At 42.2% G+C, this 16,446-nt stretch overlaps 1 protein-coding gene across 1 annotated transcript in view; it reads right to left on the bottom strand.

Annotated features, from left to right (window-relative positions):
- LOC142183546 (microsomal triglyceride transfer protein large subunit-like) overlaps positions 1–16,446 on the bottom strand; it is a 62,079-nt gene that overhangs the window by 20,541 nt on the left and 25,092 nt on the right. Inside the window, exons 5-10 of the mRNA XM_075258669.1 lie at positions 15,873–16,012; positions 14,664–14,814; positions 8,348–8,505; positions 6,616–6,784; positions 4,852–4,959; positions 2,027–2,239 (exon numbers count right to left, since the gene is read on the bottom strand). Of these exons, the coding sequence (XP_075114770.1) occupies positions 2,027–2,239; positions 4,852–4,959; positions 6,616–6,784; positions 8,348–8,505; positions 14,664–14,814; positions 15,873–16,012 (939 nt within the window). The remainder of the gene's footprint in view (positions 1–2,026; positions 2,240–4,851; positions 4,960–6,615; positions 6,785–8,347; positions 8,506–14,663; positions 14,815–15,872; positions 16,013–16,446) is intronic.

Genomic DNA, 16,446 nt, shown 5'->3' with positions numbered 1-16,446 from the left:
AGATTCATTATGGCGTGCATACAAACACTATGTACTATACTACAGGCAGTGTCCTTCACAATATAGAGCTAATTGGCCAAAGAATTTTACACAATAATTCATTATTTCTATGTATAAATGTGTAACACGTTGCAGAGATTTGACGCCAGCTGTTCCCTGGGTACAGTCATCATTTCATCACTGGAAGCCAGGTTATAGAGACCGGCAGGGTACTCTTTTAGCAGTGGGGGATCAGTAAGGCCATTATTACTCAGTTTATTTTACAACATTCCGGGGTTTTGTTAAAATTTCGTGGGACTTGACATCCCCTTGAAAGGAATTTATCAACAATTTTTTAAATGTATTAAAATCAGATAATGTAATATAACATTTTTCTAATCCGTTTTTTAAATTTTAGATTGTAGATTTTTTTAAATTCAGTTTTCTGTACATAGTTGGAGGCAGCCATCTTGCCCGAGCTTCAGCTCTTTTAACACTTTGATATGCTTTACAACGTAGACATGGCCATAGACAGCAATAGTCTGTAGCAAATTTGTTGATGTCTACTTGGTAGGGTTGAGTGATCGGATCAGAAAAGATTGGATTCCGATCGAGCAAATTTCACGATCGCAATCGGAATATTGGGAAAAGATTGGGATCGAGGTCTGACGTCAGTTCCCACAACGCTTGGCTACTGGCCAATGGGGTTGAGCGATCGGGATTCCAATCGGCGATCGAGCAAATTTCAAGATCGGGATCGGCTGGAAAATGATCGAAAATTGGATTTTAAAAACGATCCTGAAATCTCAAGATCGGCTCAACCCTACTAGTTAGCTTAAAAATATTGCAACTTAGGTAATGCCCGTTGCTCATAAGACCGCTCATCCATTCTGATAAACCCAAACCCTTTCTCTATGAGATGTAAAAGTGTCTAAAAAATAGCTAAAGCACTTGATAAATATGGCGCACATCAAGTGGTAAATGTGGCACAAATTACTGCAGAATTCTGGTACATTTTGCATATTTGTAAAGCGGTATGTAAAATATTAATTATAACGAGGAAATCTTATTTTAAGGGTTTTCTAGTAGGGTTGAGCCGATGTTGAGATTTCAGAATCGTTTTTAAAATCCAATTTTCGATCATTTTCCAGCCGATCGCGATCCGATCTTTCCCAATCGCTCAACTCTAGTTACTTTATGTTTATGGAGTACAGTTGAGCCGACCTTGAGATTTCAGGAACGTTTTTAAAATCTGATTTTCGATCATTTTCCAGCCAATCATGAACGTGAAATTTGCTCGATCGCCGATCAGGATCCGATCTTTCCCGATCGCTCAACCCTATTTTCTAGTAAAATAGAAGTAAAACATATATTTTAAGCTCTCTGTTGAGGCTCGAGAGGAATCACTGGGGGACCCAGAAAGTGTTGGAATGAAAGGAGCAAGGAGAGAGGTTGTCGTTCCTTTATTATTTCTTTACACACCTTTAATCCTCTGGACAACCTCAACAAACTTTCTCTTATTTTTAAGATTTTTTGGGCACTGTAAAAACCTCACAACTCTCACAGCAAGCTACAATCCCTAAATCGGTGAAATCTCTCATTTGTCCTGAAAGGTACAACGCACCAGTCTACGTTCCAAGCTGTTGACCATACGGCAAGCTATTAACTGTAAAAAAGTTCTAGGTCTAGATGAGTTTTCAGTCTTAGGTTGCTCTCCTCCACCTACAGCAAATACGTCTTGAAAATTACATAACTTTAAGGCTGTCAGCTGAAAACTTTTCCAATTTGTTGATAGTTTCAGTTTCTACTCTATTTCCTAACTTTCCGCTAGACAGATCTGTGGCTTTTAAGAGTGCCTGGCACTTGATTGACAGGTCCACTATAAATGTATCATGTGAGGTTCGCGGTACACAATAGGTATTCTCTGCAGTGGTGCCAGCATGGAAAGAAATATTGCCTTATCATGGCAGACAAATAACACAAAAACATAGTTCTTAATCCAACCAGAACAATCTGAATGCTCCTGACATGTACATGTACCTCATACCTCGGTAGACAGAATCTCTACTGGGAAGCTTTGCAGAGCGGATAGCGCTGTGCTACACACCACTCCGCTGTGCTCCTCTGCATACTGAAGAAGAGTGGGGATAGTTTCAAGGAGCTGAGCATTCTTCAAAGACAGAAGGTAGATTTTTATCTCCGTTTCATCTTCTGCATTATTCAGCCCTTCCAGAAGCGTGGCCTTTGCAAGTTCAACATCCTGCAAAAGTAAAGACGTGAAGTAAAAACAGGGATCCGTCCGAGGAAATAGAATTTAATTATTGATAAGTATTGTTTTATTTTTAGACCAAGAAAACAAAATTCAGAGAAGAACTCTTATTAATTATTCTTTTATCATGCATTATACAGCTAGAATGTCACAATGTGTACTGCCGCTGGTATCACCTTTCTTAAAAATTCATTTCTGTATTCTTTTTTTATTAAATCATGTGACCCAATGGTGACCCTCTGCACTTTACTGGCTTTGGAGCTTGAGCAAAAAGGGGGCAACATCTATGGTTAGGGTGCATTCACACGGACAGTGGCGTAACTAGGAATGGCGGGGCTCCGTGGTGAACTTTTGACATGGGGCCCACTCCAAGAGGGGTACATGGGCGTGCAGGCTGTTTGTGAATAAGAGGGTGACGTGGGGTGCAGGGTGTGTATAAGCAAGAGGGGGAATGGGGGTGCAAGCTGTGTGCGAGCAAGAGGGTGATCTGGAGGGGGGAACCACCCATTCCATCACACTCTTGCTCACCCACAGCCAGCACCCCCATTCCCCCTTCTTTCTCACACAGCCTGCGCCCCCAGGTCACCCTCTTTGCTCACACACAGCCTACATGCCCATGTACCCCTCTTTCTCACATAGGGCAGAATGGGGGGGGGTGCAGACTGTGAGTAGGAGGGGTACATAGGTGTGCAGGCTGTATGTGAGAGAATAAGGAATGGGGGTGCAGACTTTGTCACACACAGCCTGCACACCCATGTACCCCTCTTCCTCACAGCCTATAACCCATTCCCCCCATTGTACATTGACCTGTATAACCCTGGAAGCTCCGCCCACAAAAGACAGATTCTATGTTAGTGGATTAAAGGACCTTTGATGATGTCATTTCTCAGGTCCTTCAATCTACTAGAATAGATGCCGGCACAGGGCTTGGGACAGTGGGCAGGAGATAGAAGTTTCTCCTGCCCACTGTCACTATGTAAGTGCTGGGAGGCAGCAGGGGCTCGGATAGCAGGTGGCCCCTGGTTGGGTGCAGTAGTAAAGGCAGCAATTGCTAGCTTTACTACTGTTAAAAGATGGACTGTGGAGGAGACAGCTCCTCTCCATCTTCAGGCAGCCCCTGGCACTGCAGTAAATAGGGCTGGTTACGTGCTGGAGTTACACCAGCAGGTAACTGTCTATTTTAAAAAAAAAAAAAAAAAAAATCTGCAGCAGTAGCAGCTGTCACCGGGCCCCCTAGTGTCCCAGGCCCTGTGGCAGCTGCTACCACTGCTACCCAGGTAGTTACGCCCCTGCACACGAAGTAAAGTGATGCTGATTTAGGCGTTGATTTTTACATGTGTAAAAATAGGGGATTTTTTTATGCATTTTTTGACGCGTCAAAAACCACTTTGCACCAAAAAACGCATCAAAAAACGCCTTGCCTATTTTTACACATGTAAAAATTAACACCTAAATCAGCGTCACTTTACTCTGTGTGAACACACCCTTACATTCAAAGAGAATTTTTAAAGAGAAATTGTTAGCAGTTTAGAATTAAAGCAAAATATACATCTCTTATTTCTGTCTCATATTTTTTTTTTCTGTACAGACTTGAAATCTGCCTCCTTAAAAGGGTTTTTCCATCTAAGGGTAAGTTCAGACTGAGTTTTTTGGTCTGGAACCTGAGGGGGAGGTTGCCTCAGTTTCCGGACCAATAACCGGAACCAGCTTGTCAAACTGAAGAGAAGAGAGGTGGCTGGGAACAGGGACTGATGTCACTAGCCTGGCCACTGATAATAGACAGCAGAGGTGGTCTGAAACCTTGGTAACATACTGCAAACACTGAGGTGGCCTATATAGCAGTATCTGACAGTATCTGACAAATGAAACAAGATACATAAATCACTTCAATTAGCATAAAGGGGCTATCCAGCTTGCAAAAATGATCTGCAAATACATCCATAGCAGTGCTAAATCCTCACGGTCCACTTGTGCACCCTTTTCTTGGCTTTATTTTACTTGAGACTCCTTGTATCACTGTCATTTACATGCAGTGAATCTGTGAACTAACTACATTTCCCATGATGCAGGGGGAAGGGGCGGGGATTGAGTTTGCAAACGAAACATCCCAGCATGTGCTATTTCTCCCAGCAGGCACAGGCTTGTTAGTTGACTTTGTGTTTACCTACTGTTTAGATTCTGCTGGATATTTATGTCTGACCTTGGCCTGTTCCTGACTATTGCACACCTGCTATCAGCCCTAACCTCAGCCTGTAGTCACACTCTGCTTTTGCCTGACCCCTTGGGATACGGCGTCATATTCCTTACCCTTCCTGGTCAGCTGTCACCAACATGGGGACCACTTCAAGGTCTAGTAACATTGTGGTAGCGGCAAAATCCTGGTACCCTTATGGAGATTAAAGGACAAAGACTAGTGCCCTTCGGAGTGACTCTAAGCCAAACCACTTTGGTGGTATAGTAAGTCTACAACCCACTTATCGTTACAGATGATACATGTCTCTATGCAGTAGTTATATACAATGTAGAAGGGGTTGTGTCAATAAAATATTCCCCAAAACAACGAGATTAATAAATACATAGTAACTTGTGATACTAAAGCCAACCTGGTCTTCACAGAGATCCATTCTACACAATTTGCCGACAATTGCTCCAGTTATAATAATTCCAGTCTCCATTATATCAGGATTAGGAACCCTTCCTTTCAGTTTTCTCTGACAAGTGAAAAAAATGCATTATTAAAAAGCTGTAATAATCCATGTGTGAAAACATGTTCCATTAATTTACTAAACAATAGAAATCAATAAATTCAGGCTACAGTTTGGCAACACAGATATGCAGCTTTCAGCTCCTTGTTATGGGCATTATGGATATATGGACAATAGGAATACAGTGTATGCATAATCTGCTGTCTTTTAAAGGGTTCAGTGAATGTTAAATGGAAAAAGAAAGAAAATTTCCAATTTCCAAATCCATTGCAAAATTGATCTTGCAGTCACAAAGTGAACCAGAACCCAACATTTCAACCCAGCCTTGCAGATAGGTTAGTGTCACTTGAATTAAACAATGTTTTTCAATTGTGAATCCATTGCTGACCTTTCTGTCAAATGAGCTCTTTGGAGCAATGAAAGTGTTACCATTGCTCAAAACGGTAAGTGGTAACACTCTCATTGCTCCGGGGCTCATTTGCATATTGCCAAAATGGTGATATCTTGGCAGCAACAGAGGCATCAGAAAGTTAAAGGGGTTGTGTAGTTTCAGCAAATAAACCTTTTTGCTTGTAAAATGAAAAGTTATAATGATATACAGTCCATGGTTATGGGATATACAGTCCATGGTCATGTGATGGATACACAGGTGCACAGCTCAATATCATACACAAATATCTGATTACTGTGCTGTGACTATAAAGAGTAGTGCACCTACTGTATATCACATGACCTTGGAATGTATATCACATGACCATGAACTGTATATCACATGACCATGGCACAGTGTTGAGGGTATACCCACAGGAGATGCGCTTCCCGATACAGAAACCACTGGTAGGATTACACTTTATGGTGGGTCCTGATAAGATCCTCAGGCATTCCATATCCCACTTTGGCGTTTAACCCACAGGGATGGAGTATTAATGGTCTTTAGACCTTGGTCGCCAAACTCCGGGTTTTACGACCGCAATGATGACTAGGTCGTACAGCAAACAAGCAGAGGGCAGCGTAAAACACTGATATAACACCAGGGGGCCCACGCATCAAAGCCACAATTCCAAAGTAGGGTGAATCACAATTGCTTTATTGAGTATATTAGATGACCTTGGAATGTACTGTATATCAAATGACCATGGACTGTATATCACATGACCATGGACTGTATATCATATGACCATGGTCTGATTTTTAACCACTGGATATAAGCAGAATATATGACTATCAGATATCTAGAAAACTATGAGGAATTGATACACAAAGTAACTTTTCAATATAGAAAGTAAATTTAACAACCCCTTTTAGTAGTAAAAAATTTTTTTTATAGGATCCTGAGTTTTAAACCCAGATTTAAAGGGAATGGTACCTGTCTTCAATGGTCCCATAGCAGCTGCATGATCTGCTGATGTACATGTCCTCGCCTGTTACCATCTACTATTCAGTTGACAGCAATGTTAATACAATGTGTTTTTTGCTTTCATATTACAATTGATTGCTGCCTAAAATCAATGAAGGCAAGGACATGAAGGGTGAAAAAACAGACACGTTCTCCTCTTTGATTCAAGTAAATAGGGTCATTTCTCTTATTGTGTCGATTCCTATACATTTCTTTGTGTGAAAAAAAAACCAAGTTGGGTTTAAAACACTAAACTGTAGCCTTACCAGCACGAGGTTAAGAAGATCAACTGTAGGATGTGGCGTAAAGGCTGCAGAATACAGAAACTTTTCATGTAAGTCAGCCTGTTTCTTCTTAGTAAAATCTAAGAACTCGGATAGGGCTGCTAATGTGGCAGGAGATTGGGCTGCTACTGCAGCATCGATGAAGAAGGGCCTGCGAAAGAATACGTATTAACGCTGAAGATCAGATAATACAACTGTGGTCAAAACTGTACCATGGCTGCAACATGTCAGGATTTTTTATAGTGCTGGCATATCCACGGCTGTGGAGGGGGCTAAAAGCAGCTTTATCCCTGTCTAATCTATAGCAGTGGTGTTGGGTTGCAGCAGATCTGCACCGGTGCTGGGTCTGGGTATTGGACCACCATCTATTAGATACTGATGTCCTAACCTTTAGATAAGTCCTAGGTATAAATAGGCTGTTGGGGCCAAAAAACCTCTTTAAAGGGATTGTACCATTAAAACACTTTTTTTTCTGGTTGACACATAGGAATAGCCTTAAGAAAGGCTATTCTTCTCCTACCTTTAGATGTCTTCTCCGCGTCGCCGTTCCATAGAAATCCCAGTTTTCACCAGTATGTAAATGAGTTCTCTCGCAGCAAGGGGGGCGGGACCCAGCACTCAAACAGCACTGGGGGCATCCCCAATGCTGCGAGTGAACTCTCCAGTGATGCCTCCATCTTCTTCAGAAACATCCTCTTCACGATTCTTCTTCCGGCACAGGCAGTGAAACTTGTAGGCCTCGGGCCTTGGGCAGAGCCTACAAGTTTCACCGCCAACCCTGGAAGAAGAAGCATTAAGTGTCAGGATCTTGTTTTGTTGAACTATTTTTTGCCATCAGTCAAGATGGAGTTTTTTGTGTTTCCTGCCTATGACTTACCCTGATTTTCCTGATTCTTCATTATTTAGCATGTGTGTTCTGATTACCCAGTTGCCTGAGTATTGTTTTCAGAAGCCTGTCTTCTGCAAGGTCCTCAAGCTCAAACTGACTGTTCCAAGTTGGTTAATTACCTGCAAGTTGGTTGCTACCTGGAACCACTACCCCCAGCAAGTCCTCCTGCTACCTAAGACTTGCTATCCACCCGGTCCACAGGAGCCGTGGAACTACTGACCCCAGCAAGTCCTCCTGCTACTAAGATTTTGCTATCCACCTGGTCCAAAGGAGCCGTGGAACTACTGATCCCAGCAAGCCCTCCTGCTACAAGGACTTTGCTACCCACCCGGTCCAAAGGAGCCGTGGAACTACAGCCCCCAGCAAGCCCTCCTGCTGAGTATAGGACCGCTGCATCCGGCCAAGCCTCCCTGCCTTCCACAAAACAGACTGTAAGTCAATTTGTGTATTACTATTGCTAGACTCACTGTTCCCAGCCATTGGTCTCTAGAAAATAGAAAGGGTATTGTGACATTAAGAGGACGTTCCTGAAGAAGATGGAGGTGTCGCTGGAGAGTTCTCTCTCAGCATTGGGGACACCCCCAGTGCTGCGAGAGAACTCATTTGAATACCAGCAGAAACCGGGATTTCTACGGAACAGCAGCTCAGAGAAGACATCTAAAGGTAGGAGAAGAATAGCCTTTCTTAAGGCTATTCCTAGGTGTCAACCAGATAAAAAAAAGTGTTTTAATGGTAGAATCCCTTTAAGAAGAGGAACTGAAATACTGTCTGCATTTTACAGCCTCGGGATATAGTAATTTTAACAGTGAAAAAAAAGTAACTTACACTAGATCAGATGAAGCCGTTTTAAAGATCTGTAGTACCTGCTGCTTCTTAGCAGATCGTAATGTATTAACAGCATTTCTAAAGTATCGGACTGTTGAAATCTTGGAAAAAGCAGGTTTTTTTGTTTTTTTCTTTGAGATCTCGAGGTATTCGTTGAGCTAAAAACATAACATAGACATTCAGATGGAGGTATTGTAATAGACATAAAGCAACCAACAGAGCTTCATTAAAACCAATATAAAAGAAGAACACAATGGTCTATTACTTATTCCACAAAGGACAAAAAGTCCGACTATCAATGCGACTACTTTGTTAAGGCGGATATTTTAAAGGCTAAAAAAAATTGAATGGGGGCTAAGATACAGTAACCCGGCATGGCCGCAATATAGTCATGGTATAGTTCTGGTACTGAAGGTTGCTGAAAGGAGTTGATTGGTGAGGGCGCCATTTGTTAGACCCTCCATTAATCTGATATTGACGACCTAAAGATAGGTCAATATTTTTAGACTGGAAACTCCCTTTAAGATTTCTGATTTTAGTCTTTGCAAATGAAAATGGGTTTCAACAATAAATGATTGTTATCTCCTATAGCACATTGGAGCCTATGGGCAATGCATGCCTACACCATGGTGTTAGGAGGGGCCTTGGCCCTCGTTGTGCTGCGTGGAGGCTCCCAACCTGCTCCGTGTGAAGCGCCGGGATGGCTGCTGGTTCCGGCGCAGGGTAGGCCGGAAGCCTCCGTTGGAGTTTGCGGAGGTTCCAGTTTTCCCCTAGCGCCAGAGCCAGCACTTCCGGGGTCAGGGAAATGCCGCTGGCATCAGCTCCCTAACGATACCTCCCTGCCTGTCTCCTGTCCTGCTATACCTGTACTTTCTGCTTGTCTAGGACACGGCTTGCTCTGCAGACCTTCTCTCTGTGATCCCGATTTGGCACTTTCCTAACCTCCCATGTATCGCCTTTAGCTTTCTCCTGACCTCCCTTTTTGGATCCTGATTTGGCTACTCCGCTGACCTCCAGTGTATGACCCGGCTCTCCTGACTTTGCTTCTGCCTCTTCCCTCTGCTTCCTTATGACCTCCAGTTGACGACTCAGCTCGCCTGACTACGAATTCCTTGGCTTCTGCTTGTCTTCCTTGGATTACCTTACTACACTCCTGCCATCCTGAACCTTCCTGCTCTTCTGGACTTCACTCTAAGGTTAGTGTCTGGGTACTTCTGGGTCCTCTTCCTTGAGGTTCGCTGGGTGTGTGTTGCTCTCTGGGCAGTTGTGGATTTTGGCCTTGGACTGTTAGCAAGTCCAACTCCACCATCAGGAGCTCTGGTGAAGAACTCCGGGGCCTGGTTCCGCTCCGGTTTGGGAAGCGTAGCACACGCAGGACTGTTTTTGTCTCAGTGCTTGTGAATTCTAGTCTCCCTAGACCTTACAGAGTTGTTTGTTCCTAACACATGACTTATATCATGAATCCTTCATAGGTATACATTTTGATATATTTCATTACTAGGGTTGAGCTGATCTAGAGATTTCAAGATCGATTTCAAAATTCGATTTCCGATCATTTTCCAGCCGATCACGATCGTGAAATTTGCTCGATCGCCGATCGGGATCCGATCTTTCCCGCTCGCTCAACCCTATGAATGATATATACATGAATAGGATTGAGCCGATCTTGAGATAACCTCCAACCTCGATCCCGCCAGAAAAGATCAGGATCGGAATTCCGATTGCGATCTTGAAATTTACTTGATTGCCAATCGGAATCTGATCTTTTCCGATCCCGATCGCTCAACCCTACTCATTACACATGAAGCATTGCAACTATGGGTTAGACTTGCTGTTGTGGTTGCAACACAACCTTGGTGTAAAATCTGCATTTTTCTCTTTCTAGACATATTTTTCCAACTCATTCTAAAACAGGGTATAACTTCACGCAAAAAGGGACTTGGTTTTGAGGGTATAGGGGTTGTTGCGTAAATGTGCCAAATTGTGTAAAAATGTTGAAGTATAATTTTGACCCAATGTAAGTCATCTAGTAGCCATCTTTGTATGACTGTACACACAGAGGTAGCGGTCAGTCACTGTAGGACCACCCACATGGCGACATGATTTTAGTCTACAGAGAAAGAATAACCGATATAATTGAATAAAATATCAAGTTATATTGAAACTTGAAAACTATATATGAATCTACTCTGCTTCTCCTGCTCTGCAATATTCTGCCTCCAGCTTACACTGCATTTTCTATTACAGAAAATATACAGAATTTAGTATCACAGCATGATGAATCAGCACATAGACAGCATATCTTTTAATGTAATTTCACGTGTTCCTAAACATCTATTTATATGTAAAGAGGCTGATTGGAAACTAATATGTAATGAGATGTGTCTGCCCATACAGACGCCATTATAAGCAGATGATCAATCCTTGATGAGATGTGGCCATGAAGAAAAAGGACAGAATCTTTACAGCAAATCATCTGAAATCTCTCAGTACATTATAGTCAGGAGCCAATTTGCCAGCTGTAAATGTCAAGCGCTGGATGAAGATCAACAATCTCTGGATTTTAGTTTGTCCTAGAAGTGGCTATCTCTTTGGACTTAATGCTTCACCAGCCTTGAGAGGAGCTGCCTAACCTTCAATTACCCAGAAACAGATGACCTTCTTGTGAGATATTGAGGTCAACCACCTGACAGCGAAGTCTCTGCTATGTCCCTCCAAGTCCTTAGAATAAGTTAATAGAAGGATAATGAGAAAAGGCAATAAAAGAACCAAAAGTTAAAGGAGAAAACCGCAAATACTTCTCAAGGCGCAGAGACGAAAATCCATAATTGTTTAACAGCTTCATTTGTACAGAAGAGAACAATATTACGGGTTATGGATTCTAGATTTTAAGGATACGTTGATCCAGGGTTTTATACTGACTGCCAGATTGGAGTCGGGAAGGAATTTGTGTGCCACGACTGAATAGTATTGGTGGCACATAGGGGACGCATGGATGTCCTCCGTTTGCCATCCATGCACTGGTCGTACTTCCACTGCCCCTTTCATTCAATGAATAGAAGCCAAGGAAGCAGGGCTGCAAAATTGGATAGGAATAGGACCTGTTCCATATTTTGTGGCCCGGACTGTTGGCCCACACAAGTGACCACAGTCATGTGTACAGGCCCATATAAATGAATAGGTCAGTGTGCTATCTGGGAAAAACCCAGATTGCACACTTCCATTCTAAGCCCCGTGCACACTACCATATGAATGGTCAATCTATGGCAGTTCCTACCTGGTACATAGGATGTATTTCATCATGGACATTAGCAGCAAACCCTTAATGAGTACATTGAAGTCAGTCAGGCAGGACCGCACCTCTAATTAGACGAGGTGAGGCAGCGGCCCTTTGGGGGGTGCTGTGGCAATTTAATTTTCTTTTTTTTAAACTATCACAGGAGAGGGCCACTCTGAAAATAACCTGAGTGCCAGACATCTTTTTCTGGATGACAGGAGAAGGAAGTGGCGGGAGCAGCAGCGAGGTCGGTAAGTTAAAAACTTTTTTATTTTATTTTATATGCCGCTACCTGCTGGAGTATCTTCTACTATAGGCTGCGGAGGGCAGCAGTGAACAGGCCTGGGCCCAGGCCGTGATCCCACTACCGCTGTTATTATACTCGGACCACCGAGAATAATAATCGGAACCCCAGGGGAGATGAGGGAACATGTTACTCACCTCTACTGGATCCGATGTTAATCCTAGAAAGCTTTGGGCCTGTAGTGTTTACTGTTACTGCTAGCACAGGCTTTGGGACTGTATGGTAATGTCCCACACATCATGTGGTCTGGGACATTACCATACTGGCCCAAAGCCAGCTAGGAGTAACATCGGATCCCGGAGAGGTGAGTAAAATGGTTTATTATGTTCCCTCATCTCCCCTGGGTCTCCGATTATTATACTCGTAATAGTTGGGTGGGCAACTGTGGGGCATAATAGAGGTTGCAGGGTCCACTGTGGCCCCTGCAACTTCTGTTATGCCCCACAGCGGCCCCCTGCAACCTCTATTATGTCCCACAGTCTATTGTGTATTGTGCCACTGTGGAGCATAATATAGGCTGCAGGGGCTGCTGTGGGACATATATATAATATATATATATATATATATATATATATATATATATATATATATATATATTACAGTATATAGGGGTTGGGTGCATGGGGAGGTGTCAAAGATGTCTATGTTGCCTTACAGAGTCAAGTTACAGCTGGGAGAAGTGATCATGGCAGCGGAGAGGCTAGGTTCACCACTGCTGTCAGGTTTTGGTTATGATGCCCTTCATATTGCCTGAAGAAATATTTCAGATTGCTGAGCAATTTTTTTCTGTGGTTTTTTGAAGGAATCTGCAATAATGGAGTTAAAGACCCAGATGTGAACATAGCCTAAGGTTCATGTTTAAGATCTTTTGTGTTTAAAGGAACCTGTCACTATAAAAATTATATAGTTTCTACTTTGTAGAGCAGTATGAGCTGAGAAGATTGTTTTTGGGTTTTTCTTTGGGAAAAGAGTAACTGTTTTTTCCTAGGAGTCCGGTGTCATTGAGACTACTAAGAGACTCCTACTGCTACAAAGATAGCTGTCAGTCAATGAGTAGCATGACCCACTGGACTCCAGCCATAACAAGGGCAGGTATCTCAATCATTAAGTTACAAGGTATATCAAATCTGTTCCGACAAAACAGGCAAGGGCAGATGCTCCATCTACATCCATGACGTGGATTATAACTTCCATAATGTAGATTTCTGCTCCATTCAAGGCCATACATAAGGTGCAGAATAAACTGAGAAGCTTATTGCTGAATAGACGACAGGGGTGCCAAATAGTTATTAACCCCTCCCTGTTCTGTAGGCAGAACGGATCACATTATAATTCTAATTTTCATCCTAATTGTGAAGTCAATTCTGAAATCTTCATGCTCCATATTTTATTAATGTCTTTTACAATTGTTAGCGAGTTTGTAATTTTGCTTACTGGGATTTACAGATTGTGTCATGTCAAACCGCAGAGATTTAAAACATATTTATTCTCAAGCATTCATATTAAAAATATCATCTATCACTTCTAATGAGACTCAATGCAGATTATTACCGACTCCGCAAAAGTGAACACTGCAGCAGTACTGCATCGCCAGAATGCTTAAACTTACAGAAAGTTGGAGCAGCTGTAATACACAGATATCTAGGGACTAGGTATATGCAGTTTATTAGTCATCTCTGATATAGCACCAACATATTCCAGCAGGATGTGAAGACAACAGGAATTCTATAGGGAGTAATGCTTCCTTGATGGCACGTAAAGAGGAACTGAACAGGTTTGGTATAGGGTTGAGTAATCGGGATCGGAAAAGATCGGATTCCGATCGGCGATCGAGTAAATTTCACGATCGATCCCGATCTTTTCCATCGGGATCGAACTCAGAGGTTATCTCAAGATCGGCTCAACCCTATACCATGAATAGGGTTGAGTGATCGGGATCGGAAAAGATCGGATGCAATCCTTTGGTTTGTAGAATTGATTTGACCAGTAAAATAATATTTGGAGGGTCATAAATAATGCAATGCCATAGTATATTAGTAAACCTGTGAAGATGAGCATGGTGTCTGATCTGAAGGCAGCGAGTTTTAGAGCAGAAACATTTATAGGGTGCGCAGAAAACGGAACCCATTGAAGTCAATGGGATACTTCGTTTACATGGGGTCCGCGCCGGAATCAACGCCAACTTCCTCTGTGTGAAAGCACCCTATAAATGTTTCTGCTCTAAAACTTACTGACTTCAATGGGTTCCGTTTTCTGCGTGGAACGCATTGAAATCAATGGGATACTTTGTTTTCAGCACTGATTCTAACGCAGGGTCTGCGCCAGAATCAGCACCAACTTCCTCCGTGTGAAAGCATCCTTAGAGTAGAATTTTTATAAGCTTGATGTGGGAAGGTCCAATGTAACTTGTCATTCATTCATGTACTTGTCTGCTCTTTCTGTGCTTAGTAGTCATGGGGGTGGTACTCAGTGACTACCAGTATGAGTGTGCATGCTGTCAATCACTAATAGGACTGCCCACATGACTCCTAAGCATAGAAGGTGATTTAAATAAATTGTAGTAAATTTTTCCCATGCTGGATTAAATCATTGCTGCTCTGTAATATGCGGCCCGTAAATAGGACGGAGGTACAATGTGATAAGTATTCTCTGCACTTCACTTACACAGATTTCCCAGCATACACTGCAAATCTACAATGAAATTCATTTGGACTCATTGCACACTACTATCTTACCAGGGTGTGATTTGCTGCAGGCCTGTAGCGGGGATGGCTCAGAAGTTCTACCTTGTGGAATTTCTCTTGCAGTTGCCCAAGTACCGTGTCGATACTTTCTCCCTGAATTTCTGGAGAGCCGGGCTGGGAGGATATGAACTCCAGCTGCTGTCTAGTAAGAAATATAATAATATTGTGTAGAGAGAAAGGTTTACAGGTAAATTAAAACAGACATTTGTTGTATGTAGACTAGTATCCTACTCATATATTTTATAAGATGAATGAATGGTGGGGGTTGCCTAAGGGGCCTAGAAGCCCTTCTGTAATATAAGTAGGTACTACTGTAACAAATGGTGTGTGGTAAGTGGTTGTCTCTATTAAAGGGATTATCCAGTTTCTAATATTAAATGGGTATTCCTGACTCACTTGTTCACCAACTTGCAGGCTGTCTGCTCTGTTCACTTCCTGGTTTCCTCAGTAAATTGGTGGGTGGGGTTCACTTGCTCTGCTATCTCTCTTAATAGCAGTACATGTTTGTAGTCAGTAATGAGGGATGGTTGTAAATAAATTAGCACAGTATCACTGGAAGATGCACAATATGAAGCTGATGTAGCAGAGCTGGATTTGATTGGTGATGAGAATCCCAAATTTACATGCCACAGGACCAAGAGTCAGCTTGCAATAAACTCAGTTTTAGGTCTGTGTTTACATACAGAGGTAACAGACTCCCTGTCTCAGCCCTTATCAGCAAAAATCAATTAGACTAATAACCGAAAGAGCCGGAGATAACAGCTCAGAAATACAAGCTTGCTCCGAGCACTCAGCCCCCTCCCTTCCTGAGAGCAGTGAGCTATGTCACTTGTCCTGGGTGGAGAGATAACATCATCCCCAGGTCTGTGGTTATGGAAACACAGTGTAAACAATGAAGTGAATAATCTAAGATAGCAGCCTAACAAAGCAGTTTTGCTGAAGCAATATATTTAGGAAAAATCTTAAATCCACATAAGCTAGCAGTATAGATAGGATCCTTGAGATGGGTCAACCCCTTTAATAGCCTATCCTATCCTTCTGGTTCAGTTAAAAAACAAAAAAAATATATAAACTTAATTGTAAAAAAAATTGTAAAAGCCTTCCACAATAGGTACTTACTCACAATTGCATTTTTTGGAGTCCTTATGTCCCAACTTATATATAAATTTATATATATTTTTGGTATTGACCTTGACTTACCTAGCTGTGATGTGAACACCAAGCTGAGATCTCAAACTTGCAGACAAGTTATGATTTTCTTCAGAAAACACTTTCTGGATTGTGGAGTCAATAAGTGACATATTGGCCCTGCAGGTGGAATTCCAAGACACCCCCAGTACCTTAAAAAGAGACATTTCCTTAGGTTAGCTTTGCTTCAGATGTGAGTCCGTAATGTATTATTTTAGAGGGAATCTGTCGCCTTTATTCCCACATTATAATACAGTCTTGCCCTGCTTTATATAGTGAGCCATATCATTTTATGGGATCTGTATTCTGAAGATGTGCAATATACTTCCGTACTACAGCTGTGTCCATAAAACCTTACTCTTGTAGGATGTTGTGATGTATATATGGTAGACATTAGCCACATATGTCTTACATAACTAAGATACTATGAGCCATGCAGTGAGAAGAAAGCAAAGGAGATAAAAGAAGAACAAACAGACATAAGTGCTGGTTTATTTTTCTTGAAGGTACAAGTTACATTCTACAGTTGTCCTTTGTATAGCTAGGCTTGTAGCCAGACCCCAGTCAAGGCCCCCAACAGTTCACT

This window comes from Leptodactylus fuscus, chromosome 10, assembly GCF_031893055.1.
Source record: "Leptodactylus fuscus isolate aLepFus1 chromosome 10, aLepFus1.hap2, whole genome shotgun sequence".
In the NCBI taxonomy this organism is placed as follows: domain Eukaryota; kingdom Metazoa; phylum Chordata; class Amphibia; order Anura; family Leptodactylidae; genus Leptodactylus; species Leptodactylus fuscus.
The sequence above is the reverse complement of the archived record's forward strand: the minus strand, read 5'-3'. Positions and strand labels throughout refer to the sequence as shown.